Below are 19914 nucleotides of genomic sequence, written 5' to 3' on the forward strand. Positions count from 1 at the left end.
ATATCTGTGCCCAGGGGCCCATTGTCTCATAATCTGCCTGTGCCGCCACAATACATAAATCTAAAACCACCTAAGCAATGATGAACTTAAGCTTTCACAGGCTTAGTACAAGACATCAGAAATAAACAACATGACTATTATTATTTTTAATAAACTATTTTTGCCAAGATTGTTCTCACTGAACAGTATTTTTTTCTGGTTGTGGTTTGTGGATGTTACCTTCACTTGCATTCAAGAGCACTGTATTCCCTAGAAGTTTTTACATGACTGATGAGACTTGAGAGAGTTTTGTACTCACATTATTTGCTATATTGAAGACAAAACCAAGCAAAGAAACAATGCATTCTACTTTAAAATTGAATAAACGTTTCTGACATTTTAACTGTTGTAAAGAAAGTGTACACCAAGCCCCAAAAAAGTCAGAGCAATAAGCGAAACGCATATTACAGAGCGTTTTTTGGCACACCCACTCTCACTGTCAGTGCAACATGCTGCCATTTAATGTCTCTGTCTATTAAAAGAGACAAAAGTCCTTATATTAACGGTTTACCTGCCTAATAAAGGACAGATGTGCTCACTGACGAGCTGCAGTTGGGGTTTAGGTGCCAGGGGGCGTCACCGAGCAGCTCAGGCAGGTGATAAGCTCTCACAGTTTTACTGTGTGAGCAGGACGACAAGGAGCGACACGCACTGAGGGAGCAGAAGTGAAGCAGGCTGGATTCAACATAGAAAGGATATAAAAGAAACCCTGAGTGTTTTTCTTTTCTTTGTTTTAACCTTCCTGAGGTTTGTAAAGTTGAAGGCGAGCGGAGTCGGCGGTGCGCTCTGCGATGTCCGCCGCTGTTTGGAGGCGGGATGGGAAGAGGAGAGGAAGCTTGACTTGCAGACGTCGCCTCGCTGGTTCGTGCAGCGGACAGTTAATTGCTACCTGAAGACAATTAAGCAGCAGAGAGAGAGAGATTGTTTGGTGACAAACTTCAAAGAAAGCCCCTGTGCGCTGGAGCAGCCGGTGGATGTTGCGCCATGGAGATAAAGACAAGACTTCGAGCCATGCTGATGTTATTATGGATTTTACAAGGTAAGCTAATTAATTCACTCGAGGAGCTTTAAGCTGCTGCAAGTGGCAACCTGTGAGTGTAACCTGGGTCCAGTAGCAGTTTGTTAGTGTCAGGGAAAGTGATAAATATGTGTTTCAAACGGCAGTTATAAGGAAAAACAAGTGAGAAAAGACAGTAAAGGTTTTCTTGTCATCAAATTTCCACTTTTGGACAAATTAGAAAGTCAGAAAACAACAGAAAGTGTCCTTTAACTTGTTCCTTATTCCCAAACAAGTTTTAAGGGTTAACTGTGATGAATTGAGTCAGTAAAGCACAATGCAATAAAGAAAGTAATGTTTGGACTGTAGCTGCGTGACCTTTAACACTGGCTGCATTAACTTCAGATTTAAATCCTGAGTGGCTGCACAGGAGTAGATTTCTGTGGGAAGCACGGCACATGTCCTCCTCAATATTGAATGAAAGTAGAAGAGGACTTTTAATTTGAGGAAATGAAAGACATGAAACCATGAATTGAAGCAAAAATGGCACAAATTGATGCATACAAATTTGGCAGGAAATCAAGTATTTGATGCTCAGATTTTCAGACATTGACCCCTCAGTGTTGAAAGGAAGCATACGCCCATGTGTAAATGTAGTCAAATGCATCACTCAGATTCACATTATTGGCAGTAAGGAGCAGCCATCAGCCTCCTCAGACGCCGAATATGTGTCAATCTGAAAGGCCCCTCCACTCCTCCTCTCCTCCTTTTTTTCCCTCCAGCAAAATTTTGAATTCAAATGCAGGAGCGAGCACGCTGACAATTCATGAAATATGTAATTTTTATTTCTTGTGGCTGCTGCTGCTTGTGGTTTTACCAGAGGTCCCCTTTTAAGCACACAGCAGAGTACTCTTCATCTTAAGAGGGCATAATGTTGTTGCATGGTTGAATGCTCTGAAGTGAATTTCAAGGAAGTCAAGTGTTGTTGCTTTCTTTTGATGCTTATTGTCCCTTGTGAGGTCGGAAATAACATAAAAGTGAGCCAGTCTACCAGAAGGAAGAGGATGTCAATTAAAAAAATTCTGGACAAGGCATCCCAGCTGTCATATTTTGGGTCACTTAATGGTCATACGGCTTCAAAGTCCTGCACCCAGTATTGGCGTTTTGCTGGTATGGCTTGCATGCATGTAGTTGGTGATGAATTCACTGACAAACTGATAAAAATTTCACATTTATAATGACACAAATTTACACCAAATGTTTGACAAAAAGAAGCATAACTATTCAAATGTTTTGCAAAGCTAAAAACATCAACAATTATTGTTGTATTTGTCTTTCGGGGCCGTAAATATTTAATTCGGAGGCAAAACTGAGAGTCTTACTTTACATAATCACAAACACAGAATTACTGACAAGTTGTGTTGAGTACTAAATATTTCAGTCTTCCTTATCCACACATAATCTGCATCATTCAGAACTCAAAGAAGTCCTTTTTGACTTGGCCAATTTTGTTACCTGTCATCTGTGCTGTTGCATCATTTCTTACCAGATGTTGGCTTTCCTCCAGTGTGGAAATCAGAGATTGTTCCAGCTTGTGTCTTTTATGTCAGGATTTGTTTGGTTCAAACTCAGGTTCCACTGAGGGGCAGCAGTGGAAAGACAGAAAGGGGACATTATATCCATCTTTAACCCACTTCTGAGTGCTGGAATTACTTAGAAAGTGTGTATGATGTCCTTTAACATTGCAGAGGACACCTGGTGTAAAAAATCTGTGTTGTTTGTATGAGCCTCTGCATGGAAACCAGTGTGGCGTGACATTACATCTGCTGTTCTTTGATTTGGTGCCACTGCTAAATGGAATGAAACAAATGAATGAATTCAGTCTGCGGCTCACTGGCGAGCAACTTCAGCTGCTTCCTGTTCTGATGATCGAATGGATTTCATTTAATTTGCATGATGGATTTCTTTCCACATTTCTGACAGCAGCTAAGCCTGTTCAGAAAAACACAACCAGTCCTGTCTGTCAGAACTGTCATAATTAGTGAATCAAAACACTGCAGCACAAACTGTGGTGCCTGTCTTCCCATGAGCAAAGCAGACCCAGCTGGTACTGATGAAACAGAGCTGCTCATTGGCTTTACATGAGAAGACCCATAGCTAATTGGCTAACTGAACACTAAAATAAATCTGTTAATACTCAGCTGCCTGCAGGATCCTTTTATTTCTGATGATCTGACACAGATGCTGAACATTTTGTAACCACTGACAGCAATAAATTAAGTTCTAGTTGCACCACACAAACACATTACCGCTGCCCATCAGATAGCCCAAACTGGCCTGAGGACAGTGACAAGGTGACTCGGCTCCCAGCAGTCTGAGTGTAGAGTCAGTTAACGTGCCAGCCTCGCCCCCCCTCTTGAAAAAATGCCTTTCTCTGTGGCCCATCTATTAAAATATTGTCATGTCCTCAGCTGATTGTGTTCAGTGACGGCTGCTGTGTAATGAGACGGGAGCCACTTGGCTCTGGTGTAAGCTGATGTTTGCGAGCCAGCTATATCCCTTTTCATAGAATAACTCACAGAGCTTAGGGTAATTCTGATTATGTATCGCATGATTAACTAAACAAGAAATTGGTTGGTTGACGTCCAGTGCTGGAACAAACAGCGATTACAGCAGGGTGCTGCCATGAGAATTAACTATTAGTGCAAAGCTTCCTGTTGGCAAAGCAGCTACTAGAGTCTGGCAATCAAGAGTCTCAGTCATGTAGAGATCTGGAAGATATCTGGAAGAGAATGGGTCAAAGTCAAAGACCAAAACAGTCAACACAGATGCCTTTTAGTGTGTGCGTCTAGATACCAAAGTTTGTGTGTAATACGGGGTTTTGGAAGGAACTTTGGTTAATTAGAAAAGTAACAAAGTAGTTGACACCAAATTCTCATCACAAGGTCGACTGACTTGGTTTCATTTTCCAGAGCTTTTAGCCTTCATCAGCAGATAGTTTGTTAAGTCTTCATAGAAATGGTTTAATTATCATTAGGGCTGCCCCTTTGATGGGCGACCAAACATTAGTTGACCAGTCATAGGTCGGCAAGCTTTCATTGGCCACATAGTCGCAGAAAAAAAAAATACAAATGTGAAACTCTGTTAGGAGCTGTGCCTTGTCAAAATAAATCAAAACCTGCCGCAGCGGCCCGGGTTCGACTCCAGCCTGTGGTCCTTTGCTGCATGTCACTCCCCCTCTCTCTCCCCCCCTTCACGCTCATTTGTCCTANCACTTGTAGATAAAATATAGGCCTATATTAATGAAGGGTTATTAGTACGGTTTTGTATTTCTCTGTAATGTAGCACAGTGTTAACAATGTTACTGATACTATTCTTTCTCACACCTTCAACTCAAACCATTGTATTGCCCAAAATATATCATTCAATATTTAAATTGATATCGTAAACATGTGGGCGACTAGACGACTAATGGCCCTAAATGACAACTATTGGTCAACTAGGAAATTTCTTAGTCGGGGACAGCCCTAGTTGTTATCATGTGATCCAGATATGGAATTTTCAGACAATCCGCAAGAGAAAATATATGTGCTTTTCCATCCATCGCTGTTACTGTATGCTAACATTGGGTGTTGGTTCATCGAGATTAGCAGTAAGTGGCGGATATTCCATTCCATTTAGGAGAAGAGAGCACACCGAGATGATGTAATCAAAAAAAAGTGTCAGTCAAACCTCAAACAAAGGGACAAAAAAACATGTATAGACCACTTCGAACTTAACAACATAATCATTCTAAATGGGTCTTTATGTATGTGTATGCGAATGACTGGAAGCTGACAGGAAGTAAACATGAACATCTGCTGTTGCCTAGCGATGCAATTCCAGGGAATGGTCTATAATAACGGAGAGCACACTGGACAATGGAGGCAGAGAGTTTTGACTATTGCAGCTATGTGTTCTTGGAAGATTTCCAGTACCAGCCCTGTGGGCATACATACGAGTGTTAAAAGCCTTCCAGAGATGACAAAGAGAGCTTACAGCGACCTATGCAGTGATGGTAGGTTATGACTGTACATCATTTAGCCTATTCGCTAGGGATGCAGTGATATGGCTTTTTTTCTACCAATGCCGGTAACCGATAATTACCTGCTTCTCATGGCCGTTAACTGATATGAAAACTGATAATTGCACATTTTTTTATTTCAAAAGGAAGTGCATTGTCTGTAGTTTATGTACATGTGAAGTTAAGATAGGCTAAGATGTAGTGAGAAAATATAATATTCCATAGCCCTGACCTCACAGTGGTGTTGGATGTAAGCCGCTGCTGCTACTTAGCTCGTGCTAACACTGGAGACAATCCTGTTGTCTTCCCTTTGGAACTCTAGACAGTGTGCTGCAGGTGTTGTTCTTCTTCTGTGTTTACTGGCGGCTCGCACACCAGGCTTTAAGGTACATGCACCGCCACCCACTGTGTCCAGTGTATAGACACTGCCCTTGTTAAGTCAATGAAAGCAGTCTGGTTTCATATTATCGGCATTATTTATCGGCTATAATTTTACTTATTGGAATAATGCAAAATTATATAAATGTCCCATTATCGGCCAATAATTTATCGGCCTGATATATCGTGCATCCAGCTGTACATTCCACAACTTCTCTCCTTCATTCCTGCACAAGTTAGCATTACCACAGCTACTTGTACTCCCCACAAAAGACTTATTCAGAAGCCAGAGTCACTGACTTTTTCACCGAAATACTCTTAATTGTTTAGGTTTAATTTGACAGGAAAAGGTAAATTGTTAGATAATGGGATGATGTTCCTTTAGCGAAAATCTAGTGGATCTAGATTTGGACCGACAGCCGACATTAATCCTTTCTTGTTCCTTGTGAAACATGAAAAAAGCCGACTGAAAGTAACATTTCCATTTCATCCTCAGCCTTTGATGATGTTACCATTCATTAGTTTCCATTTTTATAAGTGTCACATGCTGCCTTCATGTTTTTGTTGTCTGTCCCGGCTGTTTTGTTGCCACGTCTTGTCTACTTCTCAGTGAATTAAGTCCATAAACTGCACTCGATGCAAAATGCTTCCTATCAACAGGTCAGGTGGCTGAGTAAACTTGTGAACAGTAGATGTTTTTTGGTGGACACCGTTTTACTAATCAGGAGCTATAATGCGTGCTTCATCAGAGTGTGCTTGGTTTTCTGTCGTCCTGCAGGATAATAAGCTGAAACACATTAAAAGCGACCACATTAGCCATTGTCCTGCTGCTGAGAAAACATACATCCTCTGAGTCACCTTACTGAGCTGAATTTGTCATCTCTGACTCAAACTGGTGAATTACCACCAGTTTCCAACATTTGTGAAACTGACGCATACCTTAGTGAGTGGGAGATGAATTGATTCGGTCCTCTCTGTGTGTCACAAACACACACAGAGACCCCTGCAGAGGGTGCAGACGTTGATCGGAGGCAGAAAGAGCCAGTGCTACCTAAAGGATTCTTTCATCTAAAACTAGGTCAAATTAATTGGCTCATGCTCGCCACACAATAAAGAGCACGGTGGTGCTCAGATTTTTTTCATGTTCCTACACACAACAGCTGCTGCATGTTCAACTTCATACTACACCCGGTGACAGTTACAGTAGTGGAGGCTGACAGGTGTTGATTGGAGCTTTGCGTGCCGGCTCGTTGAGCTAATGTGACTTTGAGGCAGGTGATCAAAACAATCTGTGCCGAGTTAAGTTTGATGGATGTGCGACCATGTTGACACAGTACAGATTTTTACACTCGGTTATATAAACTCTTGAGGTTGTACAGTGAATTAAGCTGTATTTGAAGAGATAGTCTTTCTCATTCTCCTGCATTTCCCTTCACTATTACAGTAAAAAAAGATTTGATGTTTATATTATGTACATTCTCATGGTTTTCACTTGGTCTTGTCACAGTCAGCAGGTTGTCCTGCTTAATGAGACTGGTATCCACTTGATCTTTAGCCGCATTTTCTTCGCACAGATGAAGTCTTCTCTTGCAATTGTGTTAACACTTTTTCTTATCTTCCATGATATTAGCAGTATTGCAATGCTGCAATATTAACACCACTATGTTCAGTTCTTTTTCTTTTTAACGAAGCATCCTTGTTTTTTGTAATTTTTGCAATGGGAGCACTTCATATTTACACCATATTACAAATGCCAGCAGGGGGGCAAGGCACTGAGCTGCAAAATGTTAACCTTTGGGTAAAACGCTGCCCTCATCACTGACAATTATTACCCAGCCATCCAATTACACTGGAGGAGAGGCAGGACAAATACCGCAAAGACCAACCGTCACATCCTACACCTATAAGTACAGAACAACAACATTGAAGGAGAAATGAACACTGAACCCACATAGACCAGAAGGTCCATCCTCTCTGCGTATGGGCTTCAGCCTTCCCTTCATTCAGAGCAGAGGCCCAGAGCAAGTGCTCTTCCTTGCACCAACATACCTCCACCAGAATTCAGTATCATAGCAACCAGATGCAACCAAAGCATCTCAGCTGCAAACTCCTTTACACCACTTTGCACAACTCTTCGACCACCAATCAGTCCTTTTCCGTATAGAAAAAATGCTACCTGGATCAAAGAGGCCAAAGGCATGCAAGGAGAGAAGGGCTCATTCATACTTCATCTATGTATGAAAACAGATATGTCCGTCTCAAACATTGTAAACGTCACCGCCCTCATACTTCCAAGAATCCTTAGATACAGTTATTAAATTGCACCAGAGAGCAAAGTCAAAAGTTTCTAAAAACAACAGACATGGCAATAGAGGAGGAAGTCGTAAATTTGTACCTTTTAATGGAGGCAGTGTTGTAGACAGCCAGGTCTGCGAGGCCATTAAATTCATCACGGCATGCTCTGTCACTTTTAAATGTCTTCATCGTGTCCTATGATCGAATCTCACTTGAACTATGCTGCGCTGCCCCCACGATCTTCAGTGGTTCATCCATATCCGTAAGCTTTCAGAAAATGTACTGATGAAATGAACACACAGTACGGACAGAAGACTCCATCCATGTCCCTATATGCATCTGATATTGAGCATAAATGAGCCCTAAGAGGCCATGGCAGAGGTCCCCGAGGAAGAGATGTTCATATAGTGGAGGAGTCGCAGCAAGAGGAGAAAATAGAGCTTTAGCTCCAAGTGCAATTCAGGCAACAACTATTAAATGTGTCATCAATCATGGCTTGTCCTTTAGAGAGGCTGAACAAAGGGTCCAGTTCGTTTTAAGTCGGAGCACTGTGGCATCTATTGTCAGACTTTTTCTAGTGAGAACAGGTAAGTCACAATGCTCCTGTATACGACTGTGTATCTCAGCTTTCAGCAGATTTTCATTGACGACTGCTTCTGTTAATCGTTGTGCATTGATAATTAATAACATGATACTTTACATACTGAGTGAATGTTCCACCTAAAGACAGTCCTGTTGAGGCCTGGCATGACTCTATCTACACCATCATTTTGGACAATGTTGCCTTCCACTGCTCTTGCTGTGTGAATGAATGGTCTGCAGCGCAGCCTCGTATGATGATGCAGTTCCTCTCTGCATACTGTCTTTTTCTGAACTCAGTTGAGGAATCTCTCTCTGCTTGGAAATGAAAGGTAAATGATCACCGGGGCGGCAGTAGCTCAGGGGCGGCAGTAGCTCAGTCCATAGGGACTTGGGTTGTTCAAGTCCCCGTCCGGACCAAAAAATGTGGAGCGTGGACTGGTAGCTGGAGAGGTGCCAGTTCACCTCCTGNGAGGTCCCAACTGGAGGCCATAAATGCTGGTTGCCTGGCAATAGGTGCAGAGGACTGCCAGAGATGGATAAGCTACACAAAGAGGGTTTTCCCTCGGTGCAAGGGAATGCACTGCAAAGAAAAAATGCCCAGTGCAATGTTGATGAGAACCTGTGGCCTAATAGTCAGGAAAAAATGGAGTATTTTAAACCTTTTCTTTTTTTCTTGGTCATAACCTGCTGTATGGCTGTGTCGGTCCAGCCAAAAAGAATGACATGAAAAAATCTAAAGCAGTTCAGTACTTTATTTTGTTTCTTAGTATTTTTGAGTTTTGGTGACTTCATTGGTTCTTTGTTGAAGAAAGAATGCAGAGTGCAGCAGGATTTGTTATCTGTAGTAAAATTATCAAAATTTAATGTATTGAATTCTTCACAATTCAATCAAAACGAAAAAAAAGGTGGTGATTCCTTGCCTCTGAATTGGCCATAAAGTCAGGACATTCCTATTTATATTCCTTTAGTCTGTAATAATCCACTGATCAAAAGAATCAAAAGAGCTTTTCATAAAAATTAATGTAAGTTGTGAATGTTGTTTTATGAGAATGCATAACTGTAATCCTCTGGTGCCATAAAACAACAGTATTAACTGTCTCTCTCGCCTGTCTCATATTGACCTCTGTCTAAAATATATGCTGTTTGAGTTCAGTGATTGAAGCAAATAAAAGCGCAGGCTCTTAATTTAAGTGTTATGTTAACTGACCTACTAACTGACCACTGCTCGCCACAGTCTGCACAGTCAGAGATGTTGCTTCTACAGAGGGAGCGGGTGGCTTGGTTGGTGACGAAAGCTGGCTCAGTTGGCACCAGATGAGCGAGGGAAGTCACTATGGATATTTATAGCACATGTAGAACATATAGAATTCAAAAACTTTGCACCTAAATGTTAAGATTTGGACCTGAATCAATCAAAACCACTATCAAAAAACCATATATATTGGTTAGTTACTCTTTAACAGGGCAGAAGAGTTACTGATTCTGTCTATAACCCAATCCAACCAATCAAGTGTGAAATCAATATTGATCTAATGAGTTTAAATGTCTAAGAAACAATTAATTCAATTTGTGAGGGTGAATTGGAAAGCAGTTGACTTACAGTGACGCACCGTGCAAAGGCAATCACTCAGACTTACATTAGAGGTGGGGCACACCCTGGACAGGTTGCCAATCAATCACAGGGCTGACACATGGAGGCAGACAACCTCAGGGCAATTTAGAGTTTCCAATTAACCTAACCTGCATGTCTTTGTGGCACTCAGGCATGAAGAGAACATGCAAAACTCCACACAGGAAACCACACGTTATCTGCAGGTGCAGTATTATAGCATCTGCAGTAGTTTGGAAATGTACTAGAGGAAGAAGAGACCATCATCTATATATGTATAACCTTCCCCTTGCTTTTAAGTGAAAGAGTTGTGTTGTGTTAACATACAATACCTCCACAAATCACGTCTAAAGTGGTATAAAACTAGGTTTCTACAGAGTAATCACTTGTATTGTGCCATGCCAGCCCCTTGTGGTGTATCTGACTGAATTCACTCAGCTCCCAGTCATGGATGTGTTAATGGTGTGGTCTCATCTGTCATTCAGCAGGATAGTGAGCTTCAGAATTGACCTTTAAAATTGTCATTACTTCTCTGAAAACAATCTACATCTCAATGTATAATCTGGTTTTGTTTTTTTCCTATAAGCAGACGAAGAAACAAATTATATCTGTCAATCACCTCACAAAAGTCATACTGTTGATAATATGCAAAACCCTGGAGGATGAATTTAACTCATCTGATCTGATATATTTTCGTGCTGCAGTAACAGATGCCAAATAAAAATGAGCATTTCGTCAAATTAGGGCTGTGCAGTTAATCAAAATGGTATCAAAATCTCAATATCCAAATCACAAGAGCTGCAATTTTTTGGATTACGGTAAAATGTGTCATGAAATATCATTATAAATGAAGCATTATGGTGCTACAGAGATGCTCCAGCTTACAAATCATATTCCAGGCGTAAGGGAACATGCTTTTTTGTTTTAGACCGCAGCAAAAATTACATCATCCTCATTTTTGTATATTTTTTGGTAAAAATAAAATGTAAAAATTGCCATTCCCATCTGTCAAAATAATTTTGTGCAGCCCTACGTCAAATACATCCAAAATGTGTCCGGATGTGAAATTATATTGTCTATCAAAACCAGCAAATTTAAAATACTGTATATGAAAGACATGCAGGTCGATTAACCACACAGTGTGTCTGGCAGTAGCAGCCATTGTTATAGAGAGAAACCCAGAGTACCTGCTTTGTGTTGAAATTATGCTTTAACTGTTGGTTTTATGGCAAGTTACCGTTTCATGCAAACCATTACACACCATCATATGGCTGTTTTATCTCCAGTCAGGCGTTAAAACGGTGGGCATTCAGCTCCTCTTCAAGTTTTTCCTTTTTAAATTGAAGCAGAAATTTAAAAGACACAGCAGAGGAAATGAAATGCACATAAACTCTCAGAGGTTAATGCTTTATTCTCAACAGAGGAGTGTTCCTCCGCGCAAAATGGTTCTTGTTATGCAATAAAAATTTCATGTAGGCAGATTCAGATAGTCTTCAGTGTTTAAGGGAAAGAATATATAGTCACAGACACACAAGAGATAGATCCTCTCAGCTTGAATCATTTGTAAACCTAAACTGCAACCACTTGATTGACTGCTGTAGCAAAAAGGCTTTAGAAGCAGCTGCGGTATATTATGTTTATTTAGTTGATCAAATCCGTCTTTAAAACTACCTGCAGGTTGTTCTATAATGAAACTTAAATATGGATGCTGCTGGTGCTGCACCTTCACCTGTTTGACCTCTCCACCCCGTTCCCTCTTCATGTGGCTAATGATGTGGCCACCGACCAGTCTGGTTTGTCCACCGGGGAGATGTGACAATCAGGGCGCTTTTCAAATCTTCCCACTCGGTCAGTTCCATGGTCATTTGGCTCTTTAGTCTCACCCCAGCTGCAACACCTTCACAACATTTGAATCACAGATGTTCTGCAAAGGAAAAAGCAAATGAAGTGTGTTTGTACTCGCCGTTGGTTGATCTCCCTGTTGATCGTGGCCCATAAATGATGCATCTCGGAGGAGTGTGTGATTTACAACCCAGGCGTGGGCGAAGGTCGCAATGATTTAGACCAGGTGCACCCTGGGAAAATGGCACACACTAATGAGGTGCGTTCCCTCTTTAAATGAGACCACGAGTCTGGGTAGAAACCAGCGTGTGAACTTCAGAGACCAGGCATACAAACACACACACACACACACACACACACACACACACACACACACAATGCGAGGCCGCTAACTCGTCTCCAGTAACATTTGCCAAGAGGTATTTATCTGGAGATTTGAGACAAAGAAATCCTATTAATGCTGGTGAAAGCAATGTTAACCTGCTGAAATTATTTTTCAGACAACTCATCACAATTACTCTTCATCTAATTGAAAAGCAGCATCAGAACTGTAATCGCAGGAGGTTGCTCCACTCTGACAGAGAGGCTCTTTTCTTTTAAAAGCAATATGACTGTTAAAAAAAAACCCTGTTTCATCAGCATTTTAAAATGTTTGCTTTTATCCAAAGAGGGAGATTGATTTTCAAGGGTAAAATGCGTGAAAACTGCTGGTCTGTAAAGAAAAAAATACCTTTTATTCTTTTGACTTTGTAGTGCAGGTAGGAACTGGGCTGCGTGGTGGCAGCAGATGAGTTTTGCACTAAGACGCTAGAAGATTATAGTCCTGTTTGGCTGTTGTAGTGAAGCCACAGGAGATGGAATTTTTTTCCTCTTATGGTGTCATAGGGTTGTATAGGTTTTCTGCCATGCTATATTGGTGATAGGTTAGTTTTAAAATGCTAGGTGATAGCCCTGTGGAGCTGGTGATTTTTTTTTTTACGTGTGAAAGGACAGAATTGGGGCGAATGGCAGCAGAGATGAGAGATTAGTATTCATTGAGGAGTGAGAGGCATCTTTGGTCCTTTCTCCTGTTGCTCGACTGTCTCGCCAGATGGAGGGGAGGGTTGTTGTGGCCAGATTACTGCAGTCATGTGGTTTGAGGTGTAACCTGGCCTTACAGGCTTCAGGCGTGGTTATGTGAGGCTAAAGAAGGTCCTTTGGGTCAATCCTGCGGTGGCGAGGCAACTCAACCGCACGGGCAGCAGTTATTCCTTCATACAGATTAAAACTGCTTCATGCTGTGCCTATGTAATGTTACTCCCTCTCATGCTCTCTTCAGAAACACTTTTCTTAAAGTAGAAGTCGAGAGGTTTTTTGCTTTAACTTTAGATTGGTTTGCCTTTAGATTGGTTCCCCATAAGCCTTGCTTTCACTATGAACCTGTGTCTGCCACTGGGTAGGATCTCCCAGGATAATGAAGGCTCTATTCATGGCACAAAGGAAGTACATTATTGCGCAACCAAAACAGGAAGAGGGTAATGCCTTTGTTGTCCCTGGTAGCTATCGGTAGCTATCTTCAGTTGCCAAAGAGTATCACTGTAAGATCTTTGCGGTTACCATCGCCAGTAGCAGAAATGGTGGACGGTAGTAGAACAAGAGAAGTAATTGAGTGAACTGTGGTCGTTGCCAGGCTCTGAGGAAAAGGCCAAAAAGATCTGGTTGTCTTTGCGATAGCATCACCAACAGTAATGTCACTTGGACTGTGGAATTAAAAGGTTGATATATGAGGATCTATGTTTGTTTTTTTTTCATATTAATAAACAGTGTAGTTCTGTTTTATTGGTCAAAATAACAGGCATCCTGAAGGCACCTAAAACCTATAATACCAAAATCCTTCATCACTTTTTATCCATGTCAGTGTTAGTTGGTTCATTGCTTTGGTTCAGACTGAAATATCCCAACAACAATCAATCAATCAATAAAATTTTATTTATATAGCACATTGCATACAAAGTAATCTCAATGCGTTTTTACATACAACATGTGTGAATAAAAACAGTGAGATGAGATGAATTGCCATGAAACCTCATACCAACATTCATGGTTCTCAGAGGATGAATAGCCTACTAGTAATTTTGGTGATCCGATGACTCACCATGACATTGACATTTGTGGTTCAGCATGAAATGTGCTAAAGATATTTAAAGTATTTGGAAGTAGAGAGAATTTAATAACCTCTCTGAGCCACCACCCCGAGGTTAACATTTTACAACATCTACTGGATGTGGTCGCATGCTATTTGGTACAGACATGTATTGTCCCTAGGGGGTGGATTCAATTATTCTCACGCTAATCTTTCATCTAGCGCCATCTTCAGGCCAGAATTTAACACTCAAGTTTATGTCCAGATTCCTGCAAAACTAACATTTCCATCAGCCTCAGCTGTACTTTGTGTTTAGCGCGTACTAGCAAATGTTAGCGGGCTAACATTAAAACAAGATGGTGAACACTGTAACCATTAGGCTACACCTTCTAAACATCAGCATCCTAGCTAGCTATTTAGCACGACTGCTATTGGTGCTAACAAGATATAAAAAGACTCTTAATTTAGTTTTTTCTGAGGGGTGTGGGGGTGATATCGGCAAAATGTCTGTTCCAAACTATCGTCATTAAATCTGCCTTTAGATATCCACTATTGGCCGACCACTACACTAAACCTCCCAGTGGTGGTCTTCGTCGTTTCCACGAATCCCCTCCCTTCCTTGCCGAGCCCTCAAGTGTTTATTACAGCTCTAACATCAATTTATTTTGTGGATCAAATTTTCACTCTGCTTGGCCCCTCTGGTGGGGAGGCCATTGCCATTAGAATTAATACCCTGAGGGGTGTTGACGCTCAAAATAGAAACAACCTACCAAGCAGAATATGAGTTGGAACAGCATTTTATAATCTCAGTGATCTGTCACCCCTGGAATAATTGGCTCTTTGGGATGACTGAGAATTGAAGCCGGGCAGAGTAATGACCTTACCGTTACTTGAGGTGACGCTCTTGTCAGTAAGCCTCTCCTGATGTCATTAGTATGACCAGGGAGGGTTTGATAAGAGGAACTTCTCCTCGGCATCATCACTAATGAAAGCCTTTCTGCAAGGACTAGTCCTGTGACTGTCCAGGTGAGATTCTTATTATCATTTTTACTTTGCACACTAACAAGTTGGAAAATTTACTGTATTTTGATTTCCCAGTTAGTGAGAACCAGAGCTATAATACACACTGACATTTTTACACAGAAAACATGATTAAAAGACACACAGAGGCTGCAGAGCAGGGGTTCAGAAGAGAAGCATTTAGATCAGATACAAAAAGGATTTGCATTTTGCATCAAACAGTGTTTTTCTACATGAAGCTCCAGTTTAGAGATTATGTGGAAGTTCAGTGAAACATTGTCAGTTATTTATCCTGTAACTGTTAACTCATGTAACTGACACAAATATTACTTTCCTTCCTTGTTGAGCCTGTGTCAGTGATTCTCCCAAATGTACCCAGGCCAAGAGTCGAGCTATTTGAACAGAATCGGTATCCACAGGTTAGGAAGAACATATTTTACATAATTATTACGTCTGCATCCATAGCAGCCACATCAATGATTTCTCCCTTTTTACCATAGTTTTTTTCTGCCTCAGTTATCTGCTGTTTTTCAGTTTTTAGTGCTTTGTGTTTGTAGTGCATTTACCAAGATGTGTGCAGCAGTCTTCCTACTTTCTGCAGCAAGAATTCTTTTAGACAGCTGTTTTTGTTTGATGAGTGTAACTTTATATTATGTAACACCTTGATCAACCATTAGCCACATTATTCAGACACAGGGAAATTAAATATACAGCCAGCCCAATACTGCCTTCAGCAGAATCCATGTAAATGTCATCATGATGGATTATTAAACCTCACTTAATACATCACACACTCTTACAATATATCACAGTCATAATGAATTAATATATGTTTGATTACTGGGGTGATTACTCAACTATTTTTTCTTGTTTGCACATTGGGAAACAAATTGCACTACAGTATTGTGGACCGCCAAAGTGTTCAATAATGAATAAAGATGAAATAATCACATGCTCCCATTTGTCAAGACTGGAAGTAAAAGATCTAAGACTTTGACTGTGCACACAAAAGGCTTAGTTCTCAAAGTTTGTTTACAACTTTTTTTAAGTCCATGTTAGTGAGCACTTTACCAACATAATTCATTATTTATCCACCTGACAGATGTGGCATATCAAGATGGTGGTTAAACAGCATGATTACCACACAGGTGTGCCTTGGGCTGATCCTAGTGGAAGGCCACTCAAAAATATGCAGTTTTATCTTATATTTAACCAGTCTAGTGAGCCAGCTCAGGACCTCCACATCTGGCTTCTTCACCTGCAAGACAGTCTGAAAGCAGCCACTGAAGATTATGTCTGACAGTTTGTGCAGAAATTATTTTAACCATGAAAAACAGTTTTTGCATCAGCTGTTCGGATGGCTGGTCTTGGACGGTCTTGCAGGTGAAGACGCTGGATGTGGAGGTCCTGAGCTGGGGTGGTTACACATGGTCTGTGGTCGTGAGGCTGGTTGGGTGTACTGCCAAATTCAAAGAGGAAAACACTGGAGACAGCAGATGGTTGTGAAATGGACATTCAGCTCACAGGGAACAGCTCTGGTGGACATTTCTGCAGTCACCATGACAATGGCACACTGCCTCAAAACTTGTGACATCTGTGACAAAAGCCCCTTTTACACTGCCAGATTTTCTGCGAATGTTGGGCCGTTTTGCCGGCAAGCTGCGAGCGTTTAGACACACAGAGCCGGATTGGCGAGTTGACCCGAGGTGTAGTCATATTGGCGGAACCTTTTTGGTTTAAAAAGAACGAGGTGGCCTTCCGCAACGGGAGGGGCTGTTGAAGACTTGTGGGAGGAGCTGTTGATGATGCCGCATGTGGGACTGGGGGTGGATAAACAGGAAACAGCTGATAGCAGGAATTAGCGAGCAGCTAGTAGCAAGAGGGAAACGCAAACCTGACAGACACTGTAAAGATGAGCAACTGGGGAGACAAAGAATTGCGCGCCCTCCTTGTCCTCGCAAATGAAGAGGCCATTAATGACAGGCGCGGTGAAAGACGGGCTGACTTACGAGAGAATCGCCAAAGGACTGACCTGCCGTGGCTTCCCTCCCACGTCACTGTTTATGTCCGCTGAGCTACACGTTTTGTTACTTGCTCATGCCCCCCATTGCCCTGAAAAAGGCGCATTCCGTATAAACAAAAGTAGGTAGGCAGCATTTTGCCGCACTCCCCGATTTTGTTTTTATACTGCCAATGCTGAAAGAAGACTGATTGGGCTTTCCTGCAACTTTGCACAATTCCTATTTAAAAGGGCTATTGTGTTGTGTGATCAAACTGCACATTTTAGAGCTGCCTTTTATTGTGACCAGCCCAGGGCACACCTATGTAGTGATGATGCTGTTCAGTTAACATCTTGATAATGCCACACCTGTCAGGTGGATGTATTATCTTGGAAAAGGAGATGTGCTCACTAACATGGATTTTTTTAAAAAATGTGACCAAACTTTGAGAAAACAGAATTTTATGTGTGTATAGAAAAAGAATTTTACTTAAACTCTTGAAAAACAGAGGTGTTGTTTATATTTTTCTGCAGCATATTTAAATGAAACAATAATTTACAATAGTTATTCCACAAAAATGTTACTCCATTCTTATCACCTCCGCCAAGGAGGTTATGTCTGTTTGTCTGTTTGTCTGCAAAATAACTCGAAAAGTTCTGAACGGATTTTGATGAAAGCGAAGTGGATAAAATAATAAAATGGCAGGAAATCTGAGCTGCTTGGTGGAGGTCTGCGCTCTCTGAGTGCTCTAGTTTTTATATAGTTTTATAGGACTTAATTTTTGATTCAAAATGCCCTTTTTCAAAAGTTTTCTGTTTCATAAGGCCTTTTTTTCCTGAGTACTATGAAAAGCTGCACTATTATTAATGTGTTTTTTTATGGAACATAAACATGTCATTATGTTATAACAAATGCAGGTCTGTCTTAACTCCATAACTTTCTCTGGCGCCCTGTATGCATGCAAAGTCTGACTAAATCATTCGAAAGTGCATTAACAGACAGTTTGCTTACACAGTAACTGGGTGGTGAAGCTGTTTGAATCATCAGTTTTATATGCCACTCTGAAATAGTCGCGTGAGTGCTGAAAAAAAGCTTTTTTAAATTATGTCACATTTAGCAGTCCTGAAATTAATTTAGCCAAAAACATGAACTGCTTTGTGCAGCACTCTCCTGTATCTCTGTCAGCAGTGTGGCAGCAGGCAGTCATGCATTAAGTTACATATATTAGGATCTATAGTGAGTCTTACCTCATAGGTTTTTTTTTTTTTTTTTTTCAACGGGGGAATTTGCTCATTTCTATTTCCAGCCCAGAGGTTGGTTGGTCGGTCCTCTAAATTGATCTGGCGAACACAGCTGCTTCTAAGAAACCTGCTCACACCTGATAAGCCCGGTAACCATGGCACCTTTACCGGCAAAGCTCAGACATCAAATATGCTTCACTTCAGATGGGAATGTGGAAGTCATAAACTTTCTCTGGTATCAAGCCTGCCACTAAAGTACAGAATTTATTCAGAAACTGTTGCGACGTATGAGAAATGATTAAGCCCTGAAAACTGCACCTGAAGACTTTATTGTGTCCAACCTGCCTTTAATCTGCAGTGGAGACATGTGAAGACACTTCCTTGAAGGTGAAAGGGAAGAACGCATGCAACATGTCAGTCCCACATGAACATTCACAGGAGTCATAAAAATGTAAAATGAATAAAAGTTTGACAAAGTGCTCTAAAATATGACACCAGCAGGCTGCTACCTGCAGAGTTTCCACTCATCTAAATGTAAGGGTGTTGTTGTCAGGTGATAATTGTGGATGAGAAGGTTTCTAATACTGACTTCTCTTAGTGGCCGAGCTACTTACTAAGATTATCAAACCAACAGGAGCCATTCCCAGTGAAATGGACCAGGCAGTGTTCTCATTTGGTCTGCCAAGTTAGATTCCAAACATGTACCAGATCTTTGCTGAGCGCCTTCAGCTGTGCGTGATAAAATCTCAACCAAATCAATTGAGATTCTTGTGGGAAGGAACTGATGGCTGCAAACATGAGGTATCTGAAGTGTGTACAGGATGTTAATTTACAGGATCAGGGGCCAGATGCATAAATAATGTGCACAAAAACCTTTCGTTCCCACACATAAACTGGTATTTTTAAGGAAGAATGTTCCACCTAACGCATTCTTCAGACAGCTGTATAGATGGTTTTAACTGAGATGGCTGCAGGTGATAAAAAAGGAGATTAAATATAAGTTTAGAGACAGGTAGCATTGTTTTTAAGTTGTTTGCCACTTTCACTGATTTATATTATTTTGTAGGCTACACAGCATAATCTAAAATGGTAATCAAAGGCACATTTATAAAGTTGATTATAGATTATTTATAAGTGACAATGTGTGAAGTGAAGTAATAATGATGACGGCAGTTTTACTGGGATGAGGGTTTGCAGAAACCAGTGGTGACAAATGGTGGAGTGGCGGAAGTATTGATATGCATATGTCTTCTTTAGGGCGTTTCTATATCAGTTAATGGCAAACTGGGGGTGTGGAAATGAGGCTTGTGCACATGCGCCCAGCACCACAATGATTGAGTTTACAAAGCAGAATCAGGCCCTGTGTCCACATAGCGCCTTTTTCTGAGCGCCAGAAGAAGGCCAGCGTCTTTTTTCAATTGTTCCCAATGAGGAGAGAGTGCCTGCGGCCGCATGCAGCCACGTAGGGAAAAGGCGCTGCGCCCAGCGTCTTTTTTCCGGCCGCTCCTCCTTTTTTGTGCGGCCGCTCCAAGCGTTTTGAGTTGAAAATCTCTGAACTTTTCAGAGGGGCGCTGGTGTTGTCACCGGCGCTTTTTCCAGGCAACCAATCATATCGCGGAACTCGTCACCCTGGTAACCAGAAAAAATGGAGGAGAAGCTGGTGCTGGCCGTGTCCATCTATCCGGAGTTGTATGACATGTCACACAGACATTACCATAACAGAGAC

At 41.3% G+C, this 19914-nt stretch overlaps 1 protein-coding gene across 1 annotated transcript in view; it reads left to right on the forward strand.

Annotated features, from left to right (window-relative positions):
- The first annotated feature begins 703 nt into the window (after nucleotides 1-703).
- Nucleotides 704-19914, forward strand: part of esamb (endothelial cell adhesion molecule b) — a 60581-nt gene continuing 41370 nt past the window's right edge. The window contains exon 1 of the mRNA XM_050068988.1: nucleotides 704-1078. Coding sequence (XP_049924945.1) covers nucleotides 1024-1078 — 55 coding nt within the window. The 5' untranslated portion in view covers nucleotides 704-1023. The remainder of the gene's footprint in view (nucleotides 1079-19914) is intronic.

The sequence above is a fragment of the Epinephelus moara genome, chromosome 2, assembly GCF_006386435.1.
Source record: "Epinephelus moara isolate mb chromosome 2, YSFRI_EMoa_1.0, whole genome shotgun sequence".
Taxonomy (NCBI): Eukaryota; Metazoa; Chordata; class Actinopteri; order Perciformes; family Serranidae; genus Epinephelus; species Epinephelus moara.